This window comes from Scyliorhinus torazame, chromosome 7 (assembly GCF_047496885.1).
Source record: "Scyliorhinus torazame isolate Kashiwa2021f chromosome 7, sScyTor2.1, whole genome shotgun sequence".
NCBI classification, from domain to species: domain Eukaryota; kingdom Metazoa; phylum Chordata; class Chondrichthyes; order Carcharhiniformes; family Scyliorhinidae; genus Scyliorhinus; species Scyliorhinus torazame.
The window spans coordinates 157,851,586-157,868,608 of NC_092713.1; the positions used below are offsets into that span (position 1 = coordinate 157,851,586).

The window sequence follows — 17,023 nt, forward strand, 5'->3', positions numbered from 1 at the left end:
TCGCCATGGTCTCCACTATGGCAGAGGAGGAAGAGACCCCCTCCACTGCGCATGCGCGGGGATGCCGTGCGCGGCCGCTGACGCTCCCGCGCATGCGCCGCACGGCAAAGTCAGTTTCCCGCCAGCTGGCGGGGCACCAAAGGCCTTTCCCGCCAGCTGGCAGGGCGGAAATCAGTCCGGCGCAGGCCTAGCCCCTCAAGGTGAGGGCTCGGCCCCTCAAGATGTGGACGATTCGCACCTTTGGGGCGGCACGATGCCGGACTGATTCGCGACGGTTTTGGCGCCGGTCGGCGGACATCGCGCCGATTGCGGAGAATCCCGCCCCTTGTCTCTGATTTCCGTCAAAGGCTGGTCCAACTCTGACTGTCTCAATGAATGCTTGTCTCCCAGTTGCTTAACCTTCTTGAGACTGCGTCCCCCTGGATTCACAAAGCTGCATCCTGGCATCTTCATCATCAATGAAGAGTGCAGGATGACATGCCAGGAGCAGCATCAGGCATAACAAAAATTGAGGCGTTATAGAATCATAGAATTTACAGTGCACAAGGAGGCCATTCGGCCCATTGAGTCTGCACCGGCCCTTGGAAAGATCACCCTACCTAAGCCCACAGCTCCACCCCATCGCCATAACCCAGCAACCCCACCCAACCTTTTTTGGACACTAAGGACAATTTAGCATGGCCAATCCACCTAACCTGCACATCTTTGGACTGTGGGAGGAAACCGGAGCACCCGGAGGAAAGCCACGCTGACACGGGGAGAAAGTGCAAACTCCGCACAGACAGCGACCCAAGTCGTGAATTGAACCTGGGACCCTGGAGCTGTGACGCAACTGTGCTAACCACTGTGCTACCGTGCCCCCCCCTGTCAACCTGGTGAAGCTACAAACCAGGACTACTTGATTGCCAAACAACATAAGCAGCAAGCGAACAACCAATGGATCATATCTAAGCTCTACAGTCCTGTCACGCTAAATTGCCCCTTAATTGGGAAAAAAAAGTATTGGGTACTCTAAATTTTTTTTTTCAAATGTCTGCCTCTGCATCTCTACTGACCTTAACATAATTTCCAAGTTCACTTTAGCCAGCTCTATCTTCATGCTCTCATAATTACCCTTATTTAAGTTGAAAGCACAAGTCTTAGATCCACTCCTCTCTCCCCCAAACTGAATGTGAAGTTCAGTTATATGATCACTAGTGCCTTCATCGTGTGGCCATTAATTAATTCTGGACATGGCTCCCGGAGCTTCTCCGCACCCCCAGCTCTATCTCCAAGCACTTCCGCTGTATGGATCTCAACACCTTTTTATCTGCCTGCTCCTGATGAACTGTTCACTAACTGCTGTTTGCTGACCCTTGAACTGATTTGTGTGACATATTAAAATATCCCAACAGGGTCGTGCTCCTGTTCCTAGGCCGAATCGAGTGTGCCTGCCTTGATGTATCCAATTTTGAGTTAACCAAGTAACCAATATCCCCAGGTGCTAATTTACAAGAACAAAGAGACCCCTCTGGGGAAAAAAAAGGAAGCTTCGCCACACACACCTTAGCAAAGTGCTTGGTTAACAGATCTTTTCACAATGAGAGTACCTCCCACACTCATTTACTCGGTGTTATTTCCAATGTGTTCAGTGCGAGGACCGATTGTAATCGACCCTTGCACCTATGGACAGTCCCTGTCCTCTTGTGTTACACTCGCTGCAGGCAGTGAGTTTAATTAAGATGGGCGATGGTGTGAATTCCTGAGAGAAGAGTAAAACAAGTGGTTCTCAAGGGCTGAATGTTGCAACACTCTGCCCCTTGTACAAGGCCCATTCTAGACTGGGCCTTCAGGGAACTCTGATTCCACTGGTATGTAGCTGACACCTGAGATCACTCACAGCTGGCCTCCCTCAGGCCAGGAAGAGAAACCTGATTCTTACCTGGGAGATCCAGAGCAATGTGGACAGGCAATTGCTCCACAGGCAATTGACCTGCTGGATGACACCAACAGACTGTCACTCTTTGCCCTCTTCTGCTGTTACATGTTGTTAATACAAATAAACACAGGGCTGACTTGCTGCCATACAATTCATACAACAACAACAGTCGAGGAAGATGAAGACTGGAGTAAAATCCGCTTCCGTACCAGATTGTCGGACAAGTGGACCCAAGCACAAAAAACGGACAAAAGGCAAGTGCAGTTCTCCCGGTATCCTGCCCCACATCCCTTCTTTGACCACCGTTGATGGCCAGAATAGATTGACTGCTGTGCACACACTAGCTGCCTCATTTGCCTGAATCGCAGCAATGAACCTGCCTTAAGGTGGGATCTGGAGGTGCAAGGTGCCAAATAAACCAGAAGCCCTGTTCACATGGAGTTACTAACACCTGGGATGGGCCGCTGGGTCGGCTTGATTGACTGAATAGCCTCTCCTCGGCATTTATCCTTACGGTTGGCAGGTATTTCACCAGTTTATTGGGAGTGGTGTGGTAGGCAGTGCCGTAAAACTTGTGAATCAGGGAATATGACATTCCATCATGACGCATTCATAGTCCTCAAACAAGTTACATTTGCACCCGTATAATTTGATGAAATAGTGCACTTGGAAATATATCGCCGTTCCTTCGCTATCGCTGGGACAAAATCCTGGAACTCCCTCCCTACACCTGAGGGACTGCAGCGGTGCAAGACAGCAACTCACCATCACCTTCAGAAGGGAAACTAGGAATGGGCAATAAATGATGGCCTAACCAGCGACGCCAACATCCTGTAAATTAATTTTTAAAAACTCATTGAAATGAGGAGCATTAGCCACAGAGGAATGGCACTCGTGACAATACTAATCACACCCAGGTTAGGTACAACAGATACTCTGCGAAAGTTCCTCTATTCTTGCTTTCAGTGAGCACGTTTCCAATATAGCAGTGGAGCATTCTCATGATCTCACCTAGTGAAAAGATAGAGAACTTTCATTTATATTGCGCCTTTCACAACCTCTGAAAGTGCTTTGCAGTCAATTTGACATCTTTTGAAGTGTAGTCATTGTTGTAATGTAGGAATTGGAGCAGCCAATTTGCGCACAGCAAACTCCTCGCAACAGCAATGTGATCAATACCAGATAGTCAGCTTTTTTGTGATGTTGATTGAGGGATCTGTATTGGCGAGGACACCGGGAAGACCTTCTTGTTCCTCTTTGAAATGGTGCAGCTGGATTTTTTACATCATCAGGGTAAGCAGACGGGACCTCCGATTAAAGTCTCAGTCAAAAACTGGCACCCCAACAGTTTAGCCCCACCTCCGGATTGCATTGGTGTGTCAGCATGGATTACATGCTCAAGTCTCTGGAACTAATATTAACCCCATGGCCTTCAACCTCCGAGGCGAGCATGCTAACCCTGAGCTGTGGCTGATGTAAACAACTGTGAGCCTGTGTATATTTTCAAGAACAAATGAGGATGTATTGAATACGAAGTTGGGAGTGGAGGAGTGGGACATGGTGGAGTTGGCATCTACAGCTGGGAACACCTGAGCCTGGAGTTCAGATTTTAAGCAGTTAGTGTGCTCGAATCTTCCAGCTGGCCCAGTGATGGTGCCAAGAATAAGAAATGTGTAGAAGTTTGTATTCTTCAGCTCCATCGATTTAGAACTATTTCCTGATGGCTTCCCTTTACCTGGGTTCCCCGCTCAGGGTGATTAACAATGGGTCTAGGAATCCGACGTCAAAACCCCTTCCTATAAGTTTATCCCTTCAACGTTATGAACACTTCATCCACGCACTTGAGTCTATACAAAATGTCTGCCTCCTCCACAGCCAGCACGACACAAATCTCCTCATTCACTGTCCAAATCTAATGTGTGATTTTTGACATACTAATGAGGTTCAGATTCCCCGGGCTCCAGTGGCAGTCCGTCTCTCAGTCCTTATGATTAGATGACTATCTACGGTGCATTTGCTTTCCAAAGTTTTCTTTCCCGAAGGGATTGATTTTGGCTTGGAGACAATTCCACGCCCTGTCAGAGAGACGGTGATCAAAGCTGTAACTCGTCTTTTTACTGTGCCTTTAATGTAGAACAATGCCCAGAGGCGCTTCGTGGATGGACAGTCAGGAACGAATTGGACACTGTGCCAAAGTAGTAGATATTAAAGAGCGAGAGGGTCACAAGAACCTCTCCCAAATAGCTAGATTGGCTTGTGTGAGTACAAACTAATAAAACAATATTTATACAGCACTTGTCACAGCTTCTGGACACCCCAGTACACTTTACAAACATTTTTTAAGCATAGCTACTGTTGTAATGTAGGGACAGCAGCAACCAATTTGTGCACAGCAAGCTCCCACAGACAGCAACGTGCTCATGAGCAGCTAATCTGTTCCACCGCGGGATGAGGTATAAATATCGGCTAAAATGTCAGGGAGAGCTCCCCTCGTGTCCAAGGATTACTTTCATCTACCTGATGTCTCATCTGAAAGGCAACACATCCTCCATACACTACTGGGAGCATGACCTGGATTATGTATTTCGGATTCTGGAGAGGGCCGACCTTCTGACCCACAGCTGAGAGTGTTAGCCGCTGAGGTACTGTGACGCTAAGAGTAAAGCTGGGTGCTGTCCTCGCCCTGACATCCACATGTACCTTCCACCAGGGATCAACTGATAGCCATCAGGTGTTCCTAACTCCCCTCACAGCCTCCCAACCCCCACCTAGTTGGTGCTCCGAGGCTGGTTTTCCCCTCCTTTCCCAATCCACTGCCTCCAGCTAATGACCAGTTAACACAGCACAGGTTAGGATCGGTTTCATACACACTAATCGGATGTGGGAAGACGCTTCTTGCTCTGAGGGATGATGTTATTTCCCTTTGTTCCTGGTAGACCTTCTGACTGGGGCCTGTGAGGCAGCTGCGATAACAAATTGTATCATGATCAGGGAGATTGTCATTTTCTTTAGTTACAAGACGTCCGGCCTGCGTGCTTTTTCTTTTGACATCTTCAACTTGTTTTTTCAGCTGCACTGTAAAAAGGAAAGAGTTTAGGCTTATGAAGGAGCTTGGGGGTTGAACTTTGAGATTTTAAGATAAGGACCCAAGTGTTTTAGTAAGGTGTTGCACAAGGGCAATGCTACAGTCCTAGTTTAAGGTCGCCAAATCTGATTGGGCATATTCCTGAGCTTTCATATCGTTGACATTAATCCTGCCATTGGTCACCCAACCAGCCCATCCTGGCAATGCCCCGCCATCCCAAGGTCAGTTTGAAAGCTGATTGGACGTTTCTTGTCAAAACTTTTATCTACTATCTTCAATACATTTACGACTAGTCAATTGAAGTGTTGAAAGAAAATGGAAAACAAACCCTTTGATTTTCTCTTGGTGCTCAAATTTGTCCTTAAAATAACTTTTGATTCCTGGAGAGTTCGAACCTAGTTGCTGAGCCAAAGCCTCATCTCCTCAGATGGATGCTCTTCAAAGACTAACAAGGACTTCGACCAACATTCTACCAACTTCTAGGAATAAGGACTTTGACCAACATTTGCAATTTGTTCTAGTAAAAGACAGTATTTATTGCCCTTTGCCAGATGCTCTGAGAACATTAAGAGCCAATCATCAGCTATGGGACAAGAGTATAGTCAGCAACAGGTTTCCCTCCACAAAGATATTTAACCCTTCCAGGGTCAGAAATAGAAGAATGAGAAGAAATGTGCGCAGGATGGTGTTAAACTAGAGCACAAAGTCAAGATTTACTCCAGTATATGCAAAGTGTAACAAGATTGATAGTTTAAATTTTCAGCAAGGTTCGCCCGAATCCAGGTATATATTGTCACCTGGAAATACATTCTTTGAGTAATTTGTATTGTACATATTGAATTTGCTCATGAATTGGGGACTGGTGCTGGTCAATAGGAAAAGTGAGTACCACCAATGTGTGTGCAGGTTGTTAGACTAGAATGGGATTGATACCATTCTTTGTGAACACGAATGAGGTTGAGCTGGTGCCAAGGAAGGACATTGCTGCCCGTGTGTAATGCAATATTTGTGATCATTCACTCAGTTTACCTCTTCCCTGCAGCTAAGAGCGATAACGAGGATTGCATCGGCAAACTAGGACAGTTACAATGTAAAGGAGGGGATGACTCCAAAGATCCCAAAAGACCAAAAAGACCGCGAACGATTCTGACCACACAGCAGAGGCGTGCCTTCAAGGCATCTTTTGAAGTTTCCTCCAAGCCTTGCAGAAAGGTAGGAAAAGCACAAGTGGAAATTAAAGGCAGAGAGTGCCCAATCCTGTAAAACCACTGGCTCTCCCTGTATGGTCCCGCTCACAACCCTGTAACCTAGCTTGCAACATCTAATGCAGTAGGCTTCTGGCACTTGTAGTCGGGGACAGAGGGCAGGCATGTGAGAGAACTGCCTTGTACAGACCTTCTGGAGATACCAGGTGTAAATATCCATTGATGCCCCTCCCTCCCCCAAGTTAAAGTTAACAGAAGCTTTCAAACCCATCGGAGCACTTGGCTGAATGCTGCCAGTGTGACCTGATCCCCACCTCAGTGCCAGTGGCCTCTTGTCATGCCGTCCCCTTGGCGAAAGTGCTTGATCACACTCTGACCGTGACCCTAACTCAAACCTTCTTACCCTGACCCTAACCCAAACCTTCTTACCCTGACCCTAACCCTGATCCTAACCCTAATTCTCTGACCCTAACTTTAAATCTATCTCTGACTTCCTGACCATAACCTTAATCCTAATTCTCTGACCTAACCTTAACGCTAACTTGAACCTCCTGACCCTAAATCTCTAACCCTAACCGGACAGAGTGTAGGGTCAAGCTTGCGAATGATCTATGGGTGTAGAGCTGGGAATGGAAGACTGTGCAGAGCGCCAGTATGGTCTCAAAATGCCAAATGGCCTCCTTCTGTGTAGTAATGGCTCTTTGATTGGCTGGAAAGTGGGACAGGAGGGAAGGAAGAGCCAGAGGGGGTGAAGCACCCAGAACTGTCTTTCATAGAATTTACAGTGCAGAAGGCGGCCATTCGGCCCATCGAGTCTGCACCGGCTCTTGGACCACACCTCCACCCTATCCCCATAACCCAGTAACCCCATCCAACACTAAGGGCAATTTTGGACAATAAGGGCAATTTATCATGGCCAATCCACCTAACGTGCACATCTTTGGACTGTGGGAGGAAACCGGAGCACCCGGAGGAAACCCATGCGCACACGGGGAGGATGTGCAGACTCCACACAGACAGTGACCCAAGCCGGAATCGAACCTGGGACCCTGGAGCTGTGAAGCAATTGTGCTATCCACAATGCTACCGTGCTGCCCTTCACTCACTCCTGCTTTGATATGGGTTTGTTAATACTGGTTCAGTGCTAATTTTTTTAAATTTTTTTAATTCTCCTCCTCTTTCACATTTTCTCCCACATTTACACCCATCAACAATAAACAATAATCAGCAAGATGTGTCAATCCCCATAATAACAATGATCCCATCCGCCGAACAACCCCCAAACATCAGCCCACATGTTTACATAAACAAATGACAAAAAGGAATCAGGGATCACCTGTAGTCACCCTTAATCTACACAGCCCCCCCCCCCCCCCCACCCCCCCCCCCACCCCTGGTTCAGTGCTAATGGTTGGTTCTTTCTTTCTTTCTAAGGTCAGGGAGACCCTGGCAGCAGAGACAGGCCTGAGCGTTCGAGTTGTCCAAGTCTGGTTCCAGAATCAAAGAGCCAAGGTAAGTCAGCGGTAGGTAAGATCACAAAATCTCCAGGATGCTCTGGAGTCCCCCGGATCCATCACTGGGAAAAGGGACTGTTCAACCGGGTGGGGTGATTTGGGGGCGGGAGGTCATGTGATGAAACCTCCAGGAATAAGTCCAACTGGAAATAGCAGTCCTTATTGATGGGACCTATCAGGGAGTGGCGAAGGGTGATCATATACAGTGCCGCTTGCAACCTTGTTTGCCGACCCACATATTTGGGCCAAAAGCAGCCATGCCACGGTTTACCCAGCAACCCCCACATGGGCAATTCCATGCCGGTTCAGGGAGGGGGGCGGCCCCTGGGCCTCATCAGGGACAGAATGTAACCCCGGTACCATGCTGGGGACAAAGTATGAACCCCACATTCCTTTAGGATGGAATGACCCCATGCCCTCTCCATGTAGGGTAATGCCATCTTTTCTCTCTCTCACCAGATGAAGAAGTTAGCTCGCCGGCAGCAGCAACAGCAGCAGGACCAGCAGAACACCCAGCGACTGAACACAGGTCAGAAGAAGAACGGCCACGAGCACAGTGTGACTGACATGGTGCCATCCAGAGAGATCTATTCACCTTTCACGGCGATGACCTTTCGCCCTGGAGGTCGCAGTGTCAACTGAGTGGCGATACAATAGAGCCATCAGTCTGATCCTGAAACAGATGGGCTGATTGAACAGCAGGGAATTGAGGGGACTGACAGTTTTTAACCAGCAGATAATATCTGAATGTTGCTGTGGGCAGCACTGTGGGGGAAGGCATGAGAGGGAGGGAGGAAGATAGGTTGGGCCAAGCGAAGGCTGACAGCAGCAAGGCAAGTTGGGAGTGGGGTGCGTTCTATGTGTCTGGATGCTGGGGTATGGAAGCTTGGGGCATTTGTGCCAAGGCTTGGAACAGCTTAAGATGCCACAGGGATAACAGACCAGTGTCTGGGGGCAGCTCCATCCTCTCCAAAAGCAAAGAGCTTATTTGCATGTCCTTTTGGGGAAGAGCCAACGCTATCCCTTAATCAGGGATACCTCAATCTGAGGTTAACGCAACTACCTCACCTGCTGGATCCTGCAAACTGATGTGGTTTCTCCATCACTTCCTGAATCACATCCTCACAATATTTTTTAAAGTTGAGGCAATGTCAAATAATTCAGCATTGACCCATGAATCTCAGCATTAACCCATTAATCTGCCTGTCACCGCACACCACATATCCCCATGTTTACTCCCAGGTTAGTTTGCAGTTCAAACTCTGGGTCATGTGTATGAGCAAAGGGAGAACACAATTGCTGAGCTGTGATGCAAATTCAGATTGAAAAACCCCCCTGACCACATTAATTCTACAGAATCACCCACTCCCCCCAATTGCTCAATGTACTGAGGGAAGAGATTACACACAGAGATCAGCCCTTCCTTTATTCTTTCATGGGATGCGAATGTCGCTGGTAAGGCCCAGTATTTACTGCCCATCCCTAATTGCCCTTGAACTGAGCAACTAGCTAGGCCATTTGAGAGGAGCAGTTCAGAGTCAACCACATTCTTGTGGACCTGGAGTCACATGTCGGCCAAAGTAAGGACAGCAGATTTCCTTCCCTAAAAGACATTAGTGGGTTTTATGACAATTGTTGATCGTTTCATGGTCACCATTGCTGAGACCGGCTTTACATACAGACTTAAATTTAAATTTCACCAGCTGCTGTGGTGGGATTTAAACCCATGTCTCCAAAGCATTTACCTGGGCCTCTGGATGACTAGTCAAGTGACATCACCACTAAGATGCTGTGTTTCCTTGGACTCCATCACATTCCAGATTCATGCTGTGTTCTCATCAGCTCAGCAGTGGTTGGGCGCGCGCGGGGAGCCTAGTGTAGTCTTGGTGAAGCTTGAATATTGGGGAGTTTTTGAACAGGGATCTAGGCTGTTCTGTTCTTGTCAGTTCTTTCATAACACTCTCACATTTGATCCACTCACTCGGCCTTTCCACAGAGGTCTGGCTCCCCGTGTCTCTGTGGGTTCCTCTGGGTGCTCCAGTTCCCACAGCGCAAAGATGTGCAGGTTAGGTGGATTGGCCATGATTTTTATTTTTTTAAAATCTGTGTCCTCCTGTGACCAATCCTCGTACCAGTGGGAACAGTAGTTCCTTATTTACCCTGTCGAAAGTTTCCGATTTCTGAAAATTCCTATTGAATCTCTGTTTAACCTTCTCTGATCTAAGGAAAACTACACCAGTTCATCCAGTTAACATTCTAGTAAATCTCCTCTGCACCCTCTCCAAGGCCTTGACATTTGTCTGAAAATGATGCCCAGAATTGAGCCATATTTTTCAGATGAAGCCTGACCGGTGATTTTGACAGGTTGAACATGACTTCTCCCACGTACTGCTTGTGACGTTCATTTCATTTTATTTGTGTTTCTCGTGCAGTCCCAGTGAATACCTCCAATAATCCGGGGATGGAAACGATGATGAACGCTTATTCAAGCCTGCCTCCACAGCAGCTCCTGGCTATTGAACAGAATGGATATAACACCGATCCTTTCCGACAAGGCCTCACTCCTCCTCAGATGCCGGGAGATCATATGCACCCTTATGGTGACTGCTTCTTTCTCCTTGAAAATTATTTAAAAAAAATAAATTTAGAGTACGCAATTAATTTTTTCCAATTAAGGGGCAATTTAGCGTGGCCAATCCACCTACTCTGCATATCTTTGGGTTGTGGGGGCGAAACCCACGCAAACATGGGCAGAATACGCAAACTCCACACGGACAGTGACCCAGAGCCGGGATCGAACCTGGGACCTCAGCGCCGTGAGGCAGCAGTGCTAACCCACTGCGCCACCCTGCTGCCCTCTCCTTGACACATTTATTGACTGAAAAAAATAAAATAGCCCGAAAAACAACTGTTAGCTTGGAGCAAGAGACTGACCGCTCCCAATCACGATGACGCTTTTGATGGTGTCTACTATCCCACTTTCCCAGCATGCATGGCCTGGCTGCAAGTTAGCTTACGACTGACATCAAGGTGTACAATCCCCTTCACCACATTGATGTTTACTGTCAAGAAATAGTCACAAATAGTAGCTGCAGAACAGAGTCCCAGCAAATAGTAGCTGCTCGCAGAATCATAGAGCACAGACATAGACCGCTCACTCCATGATGTTGTTGCCTCTCTGAAAGAGTCATCTAATTAACCCCACTCACCCGACCTGTCCTGGTCACTTGTACCTTTTTTCCTTTATGAATTGAGACACAACTCCCTTTTGAAAGTTGGAGTCGCCTCTCCGTGTCAGCCCCTTCTACTGTGTGGTGCCTACAACTGGATGAATTACTCTTGCTGAGCTCTAACTAGTGATTGATGCTGACACTTGGTTCCTTCAGCAAGGAGCTGGACAGACAATTGACTGAGAAAATGGGACTGAAGATACCAAGAATAGGTATGGTCCTGTGATACTGGGGTAGAATGGGGAACGGAAGTAATCTTTGCCCAGTGCAGCAGGGCTTTAAATTTGGGGATGTGAAACCTGATGACTATTTGAAGTCTTGTTTCACTCTCTTTGAAGGTCTGGGTGTATCTGTAGAGAACTTTGGCGATCAACAGGATCTAGTAGACTGCAAAAGATATGAAGAGGATTTTTAACTACTGCCCTCCATCCCTCCCACCACCCCCAACAAATATTTGGTGGCTTAAACCAGGTCTAAAATAAAATTTAAAAGATCTCAAACCTGAACCCACCTTGAGATTACCCAATTGTGGTTTTGGTGGAGGTGGGATGGGGGCTTTCAATGAAAATCCGCTCCCAGGATGAGGATTGAATATACATGAATATATGAATGAGGAGTAAGAGTAGGTCACTCGGCACCTCGAGGCTGCTCCGCCATACTATGAAATCATGGCTGATGTTACTCATTTAAATATTTTAATGAGTTTGCATACCTGACGGTTTTAGTTCCATTTGAAATTTAACACTGGCTAATTGTGTTTCCCAGGCCCCAGGCAATCATAGCGAAAAGAAGTGAGGATTGTTGTGTTAAAGTTTTTGCAGCACTGCTTGTGGGCCTGGAAGAGCAGAAGTGCTTGCCCCCAGCCTCCAAGCTACCACTTTCACCCCTCCATGGTGATGTGACACTCCAGCCCACGAATGGATAACCACTCTTGCCCTCTGTGCTCTCACTCCCGCGCGACATCCAACTGTCCCAGCAATCTCCGACCTCCCCCCTCCACCACTCTCAGAACTCCACCCAGTTAACCTTTGTGCCCCCCAATCCAGCCAACCCTGTCCCTGATCAGTTCCTGATCATGGCGAGAACCCCTCCAGCCCTCAAACCCAGATTGTACCCACTCCACCTTATCACCTCTGCAGGTCGAATACCTGCCTGTGCATCAGCTGTGCCCTCTGCAGTGCTCCTCCCCACCCAACAGGGAGCCAAGTCTGTCACAATCGAGCTGCCTTCCCAGGAGTGATCTTGTTACAAAGAAAGAATGCACTCTCTGGAATTACAATATTTGGGGAAACTGGAGTTGGGAGAGTTTAACTAGAACCCCCCCATCCCCCAGCACCCATAGCTTGTAAAGCCCAGCCCAGTAAAGATTGGTACTGCTGTCTTTTAGATAAGATGTTAATCCTCTCAAGCGGATGCAAAAGAGTCCAGTTGAAGAAGAGCAGGAGAGTTGTCCCCAGTGTCCTGGTCAATATTTATCCCTCAACCAACAGAACCAAACTAGCTTATTTGGTTTGTGGGCATTTATTGTGCACAATTTGGTTGCCATGTTTCCCCTACCTAACATTGAAGGCTGCACTTCAAAAGCACCTGAAACTGGAGTATCTTTGGGAAGTGTTGCGGAGTTTTGGGTTCGGGGAAGGGTTCGTCAGTTGGGTCAGGCTGCTATATAGAGCCCCTGTGGCGAGTGTGGCTACGAACCGGCGGAGGTTGGAGTACTTTTGGCTGTACCGGGGGATGAGGTAGGGGTGTCCCTTATCCCTCTTGTTGTTTGCACTGGCAATTGAGCCACTGGCCATGGCACTGAGGGAGTCCAGGAAATGGAGGGGATTGGTTCGGGGGGGGGGGGGGGGAGGAGAGGAACACCGGGTATCGCTGTATGCCGATGACCTGTTGTTGTATGTTGCGGATCCAGTAGAGGGGATGGCGGAGGTCATGTGGATCCTTAGGAAGTTTGGGGACTTTTCGGGATATAAACTCAACGTAGGGAAGAGTGAGCTCTTTGTGGTGCATTCAGGGGACCAGGGAAGGGGGATAGACGAGCAACAGCTGAAGAGGGCGGAAAGGAGCTTTCGGTACCTGCGGATTCAAGTAGCTAGGAGTTGGGGGGCCCTGCACAAGCTCAATTTGACGCGGTTGGTGGAGCAGATGGAGGAGGATTTTAAAAGATGGGATATGCTGCCACTCTCATGAGTGGGTAGGGTGCAGTCAGTGAAAATGACAGTCCTTCCGAGGTTTCTCTTTGTGTTCCAGTGCCTTCCTATTTTGATCCCCAAGGCCTTTTTCAAACGGGTAAGCAGGAGCATCATGGGATTTGTGTGGGCGAATAAGACCCCGAGGGTGAAGAGGGTGTTTCTGGACCCCGGGGGGGGGGGGGGGGGGGGTGCTGGTGCTGCCGAATCTATGTGGTTATTATTGGGCAGCTAATGTGGCGATGATCCATAAGTGGGTAATGGAGGGAGAGGGGGCGGCGTGGAAGAGGCTAGAGATGGAGTCCTGTGTGGGCACGAGCCTGAGGGCGCTGGTAACGGCACCGCTGCCGCTCTCGCCGACACAGTACACCACGAGTCCGGTGGTGGCAGCGACGTTGAAGATCTGGGGGCAGTGGAGGCGACACAAGGGCGAGGTGGGAGCCTTGGTTTGGTCCCCGGTTCGGGAGAATCATCGGTTCATCCCGGGAAGGATGGATGGGGGGTTTCGGAGCTGGCATCGGGCAGGGATTAGAAGAATGGGGGACCTGTTTATCGATGGGACGTTGCGAGCCTAGAGCGCTGGAGGAGAAGTTTGGGCTACCCCCGGGAAACACTTTCAGGTACATGCAAGTGAGGGCGTTTGTGAGGCGGCAGGTGAGGGAATTCCCGCTGCTCCCAGCACGTAGGATTCAGGACAGGGTAATTTCGGGTGTATGGGTTGGAGAAGGCAAGGTTTCGGCGATTTACCAGGAGCTGCAGGAAAAGGAGGAGGAGGCCTCGGTGGAGGCCTGGCTGGAGGAGTTAAAGGGCAGGTGGGAGGAGGAGCTTGGGGAGGAGATAGATGACGGTCTGTGGGCTGATGCCCTGAGTAGGGTTAATTGTTCCTCCTCTTGCGCCAGGCTCAGCCTAATACAGTTTAAAGTTACTCACAGAGCGCATATGACAGGGGCGAGGTTGAGTAGGTTCTTTGGGGTGGAGGACAGATGTGGGAGGTGCTCAGGGAGCCCAGCAAATCACATCCATATGTTCTGGTCGTGCCCGGCGTTGGAGGGGTTTTGTGAGGACTATATCCAAGGTGGTGAGCGCCCGGGTCAAGCCGAGCTGGGGATTAGCATTATTTGGGGTATCGGACGAGCCGGGAGTGCAGGAGGCGAAAGAGGCCAGTATTCTGGCTTTTGCGTTCCTGGTAGCCCGGCGGAGGATTTTGTTACTGTGGAAAGATGCAAGGCCCCCGAGTGTGGAAGCTTGGATCAATGACATGGCAGGGTTCATCAAGCTGGAGAGGATAAAGTTTGCCTTGCGAGGGTCTGTGCAAGGGTTTTTCAGGCGGTGGCAACCGTTCCTAGACTATCTCGCGGAGCGTTAGGAGGAGGTCAGCAGCAGCAGCCCAGGGGAGGGGGGGAGGGAGGGGGGGTTTCTTTTGGGGCGGCGTTTGGGTTAAGGTTTCCCTATTTGTGTTTTCTACTGTTATATGGGGGGTTATTGTATTTGGGGGAAATCCAATGTATAATTTCTGCTTGTTGTGTTTTTGTTTCTTTTTCTTGTTGGGGGGGGGAGTTTGTTGAAAATTTGTTGAAAAATTTGAATAAATATAAAACCTGAAACATCCTGGGGATGGGAGAGATGCAAAAAAAATGCAATTTCTCTCTTGAATATTATACTCCAGGGTGACTCACTGCGGGAATGAGGGGGTGCCGTAAATCCATATTCAATCAAGAGGCGAAACCAAGAAGAAAATCTCCTGCTCCTCATCAAATGAAGTCAGGAATTTCTCCCAAGCCCACATGGCAATAACTAACATTACCACAAACAGATTGACCGGGCACATCTGTTACTATTAACCCATCTCTGTAACAATGACTTATTTTCTTCAAAATAATTCTTGAAACTCCTGGCATTCCCTCTCTTAACAGCACAGTATGTGTACTTCCCCACATGGACTGCTGTGGTTCAAGAAGGTGGCACACCACCACCTTCTCAAGGGCATCAAGAGATGGGCAATAAATACTGGCCTAACCAGCGATATATTTCACATCCTGTGAAAGAATTTTAAAAATCACATTAAACAATTTCTGTAAAAAAGAAATCAGATTAGTCGGTCATTATCAGAATGCCTTTTGTGAGATCTTACTCTGCAAATTAGTTGTCACATTTCCTGTATTGCAGTCGTGACTACACTTCAAGAAGTTCTCCATTGGTTTTAATGCACTCTGGGATGCCCTGAGGTGACAAGAGCACGATATAAATGCAAGCCTTTCTAATAATGACCTTTATTAGTGTCACAAGTAGGCTTACATTAATGCTCCAATGAAGTTACTGTGAAAATCCCCTAATTGCCACACTCCAGCGCCTGTTCGGGTACACTGAGGGAGAATACAGAATGTCCAATTCACCTAACAAGCACGTCTTTCGGGAATTGTGGGAGGAAACTGGAGCACTCGGAAGAAACCCATGCAGACACGGGGAGAATGTGCAGACTCCGCACAGACAGTGACCCAAGCCGGGAATCGAACCTGGGACCCTGGCGCTATGAAGCAACAGTGCAAACCACTGTGCTATCTTGCCGCCCGATACTTTCCTTTATACTGATTGTTATGGATAAAAATGGTTGATGGGCCAAATGACCTTGCCTCATTTCCGGGATTTGATATTCTTCTGACCCCTGGCAGGCATGTTCTGCCAGTTCTCCTTCGTCAAGTTGCTGATCATTGTACTTTTTTTTCCACTTCAGGTAATGAAACCCTTTTCCATGACATGGACAGCGACACGTCACTCAACAGCTTAGGCGATTGCCTCCTGGCAACCAATGAGGCAAGCTCCATGCAGGCTAGGATAGGAAACCCCATAGATCGTCTGTACTCCATGCAAAACTCCTACTTCACCTCATGAAGTAGTGCTCACAGCTTTGTTGGAATGAGCAGAGCTGCCGATGTCCAGGTTTAACAGCAGTTCAAGCCATCACCATTCGCAGCTCTACTCAACGCTACAGAAAACAACAAGACAAAGCCTGGTATTCTACAAACGCTTGGATTGAGATGGTTGTCTTCAAATCCCACTCCTTGCAATGCTATCGATAAGCCTTATTGATTTTTCGGACTGTCCTGATGAGCCACAGGCATCAAGGTGATGTGCATTGGATGATACATCTGTCTAAATGGCAGTTTAAAAATAAATCAGAGCCAAGCCATTGGAAAGTCAGAGAGCTCAATGAGACAACTCACCTTTTATTCTGCTATACCCTCACCCTTGGAAAGTCTTAATCAGCTAACGGGTTTTGATTCCAAAGATTGATTATTCACACAATTCAAATGAATACCCAAACTGATTCGATGTACCACATCCCTGTGAAACTCTGGCTTTTTGAACAGAAATGTCCACCCTGACAGCAGCCCTCTTCCCCGCCTCCTTGCCCCCTCCTCCGCCCCATTCCTCCCCCCCCCCCCCCCCCCCCACCCCCACCCCCACCCCCCCACACACACACACACACAAAAAACCACTCCTCATTCCAAATTAAACCAGAGGCAAACATCTCTAAACTGAAATTGTAGCATTGGACAGAAAATGATGCTGGAATGGCTCCAAACGTTCAACTAGGGAGCCTGTGCAGACTCTGGAAAGGCATTCTGGGCAAGGGTTCACAGCATCGAACAGGCCTGGAAAACACAAAACAGAACGTCCAGCAACGCAACCACAACAGCTATGATTTTACAAAGCCGACTTTCATTCTACTGCTTTCACTATTTAATGAAGCACTCGGTGCACTTAAGTTATGAAATTTACCATTAATTAGTTTTTTTTTTCGTTTGTAACTTGAATGAGGAAGGATCCTAATTCTGAGTTTCCTTTCGTGATGCCGTTGATCGCAATTAGCCGACACCCTTT

The 17,023-nt window shown here is 48.2% G+C and overlaps 1 protein-coding gene across 1 annotated transcript in view; it reads left to right on the forward strand.

Annotated features, from left to right (window-relative positions):
* The window catches only part of LOC140426644 (LIM homeobox transcription factor 1-alpha-like), a 1,145,411-nt gene extending 1,128,840 nt beyond the window's left edge, over positions 1 to 16,571 (forward strand). The window contains exons 5-9 of the mRNA XM_072511710.1: positions 6,046 to 6,215; positions 7,643 to 7,720; positions 8,182 to 8,251; positions 10,155 to 10,322; positions 15,873 to 16,571. Coding sequence (XP_072367811.1) covers positions 6,046 to 6,215; positions 7,643 to 7,720; positions 8,182 to 8,251; positions 10,155 to 10,322; positions 15,873 to 16,030 — 644 coding nt within the window. The 3' untranslated portion in view covers positions 16,031 to 16,571. The remainder of the gene's footprint in view (positions 1 to 6,045; positions 6,216 to 7,642; positions 7,721 to 8,181; positions 8,252 to 10,154; positions 10,323 to 15,872) is intronic.
* Positions 16,572 to 17,023: the final 452 nt, after the last annotated feature.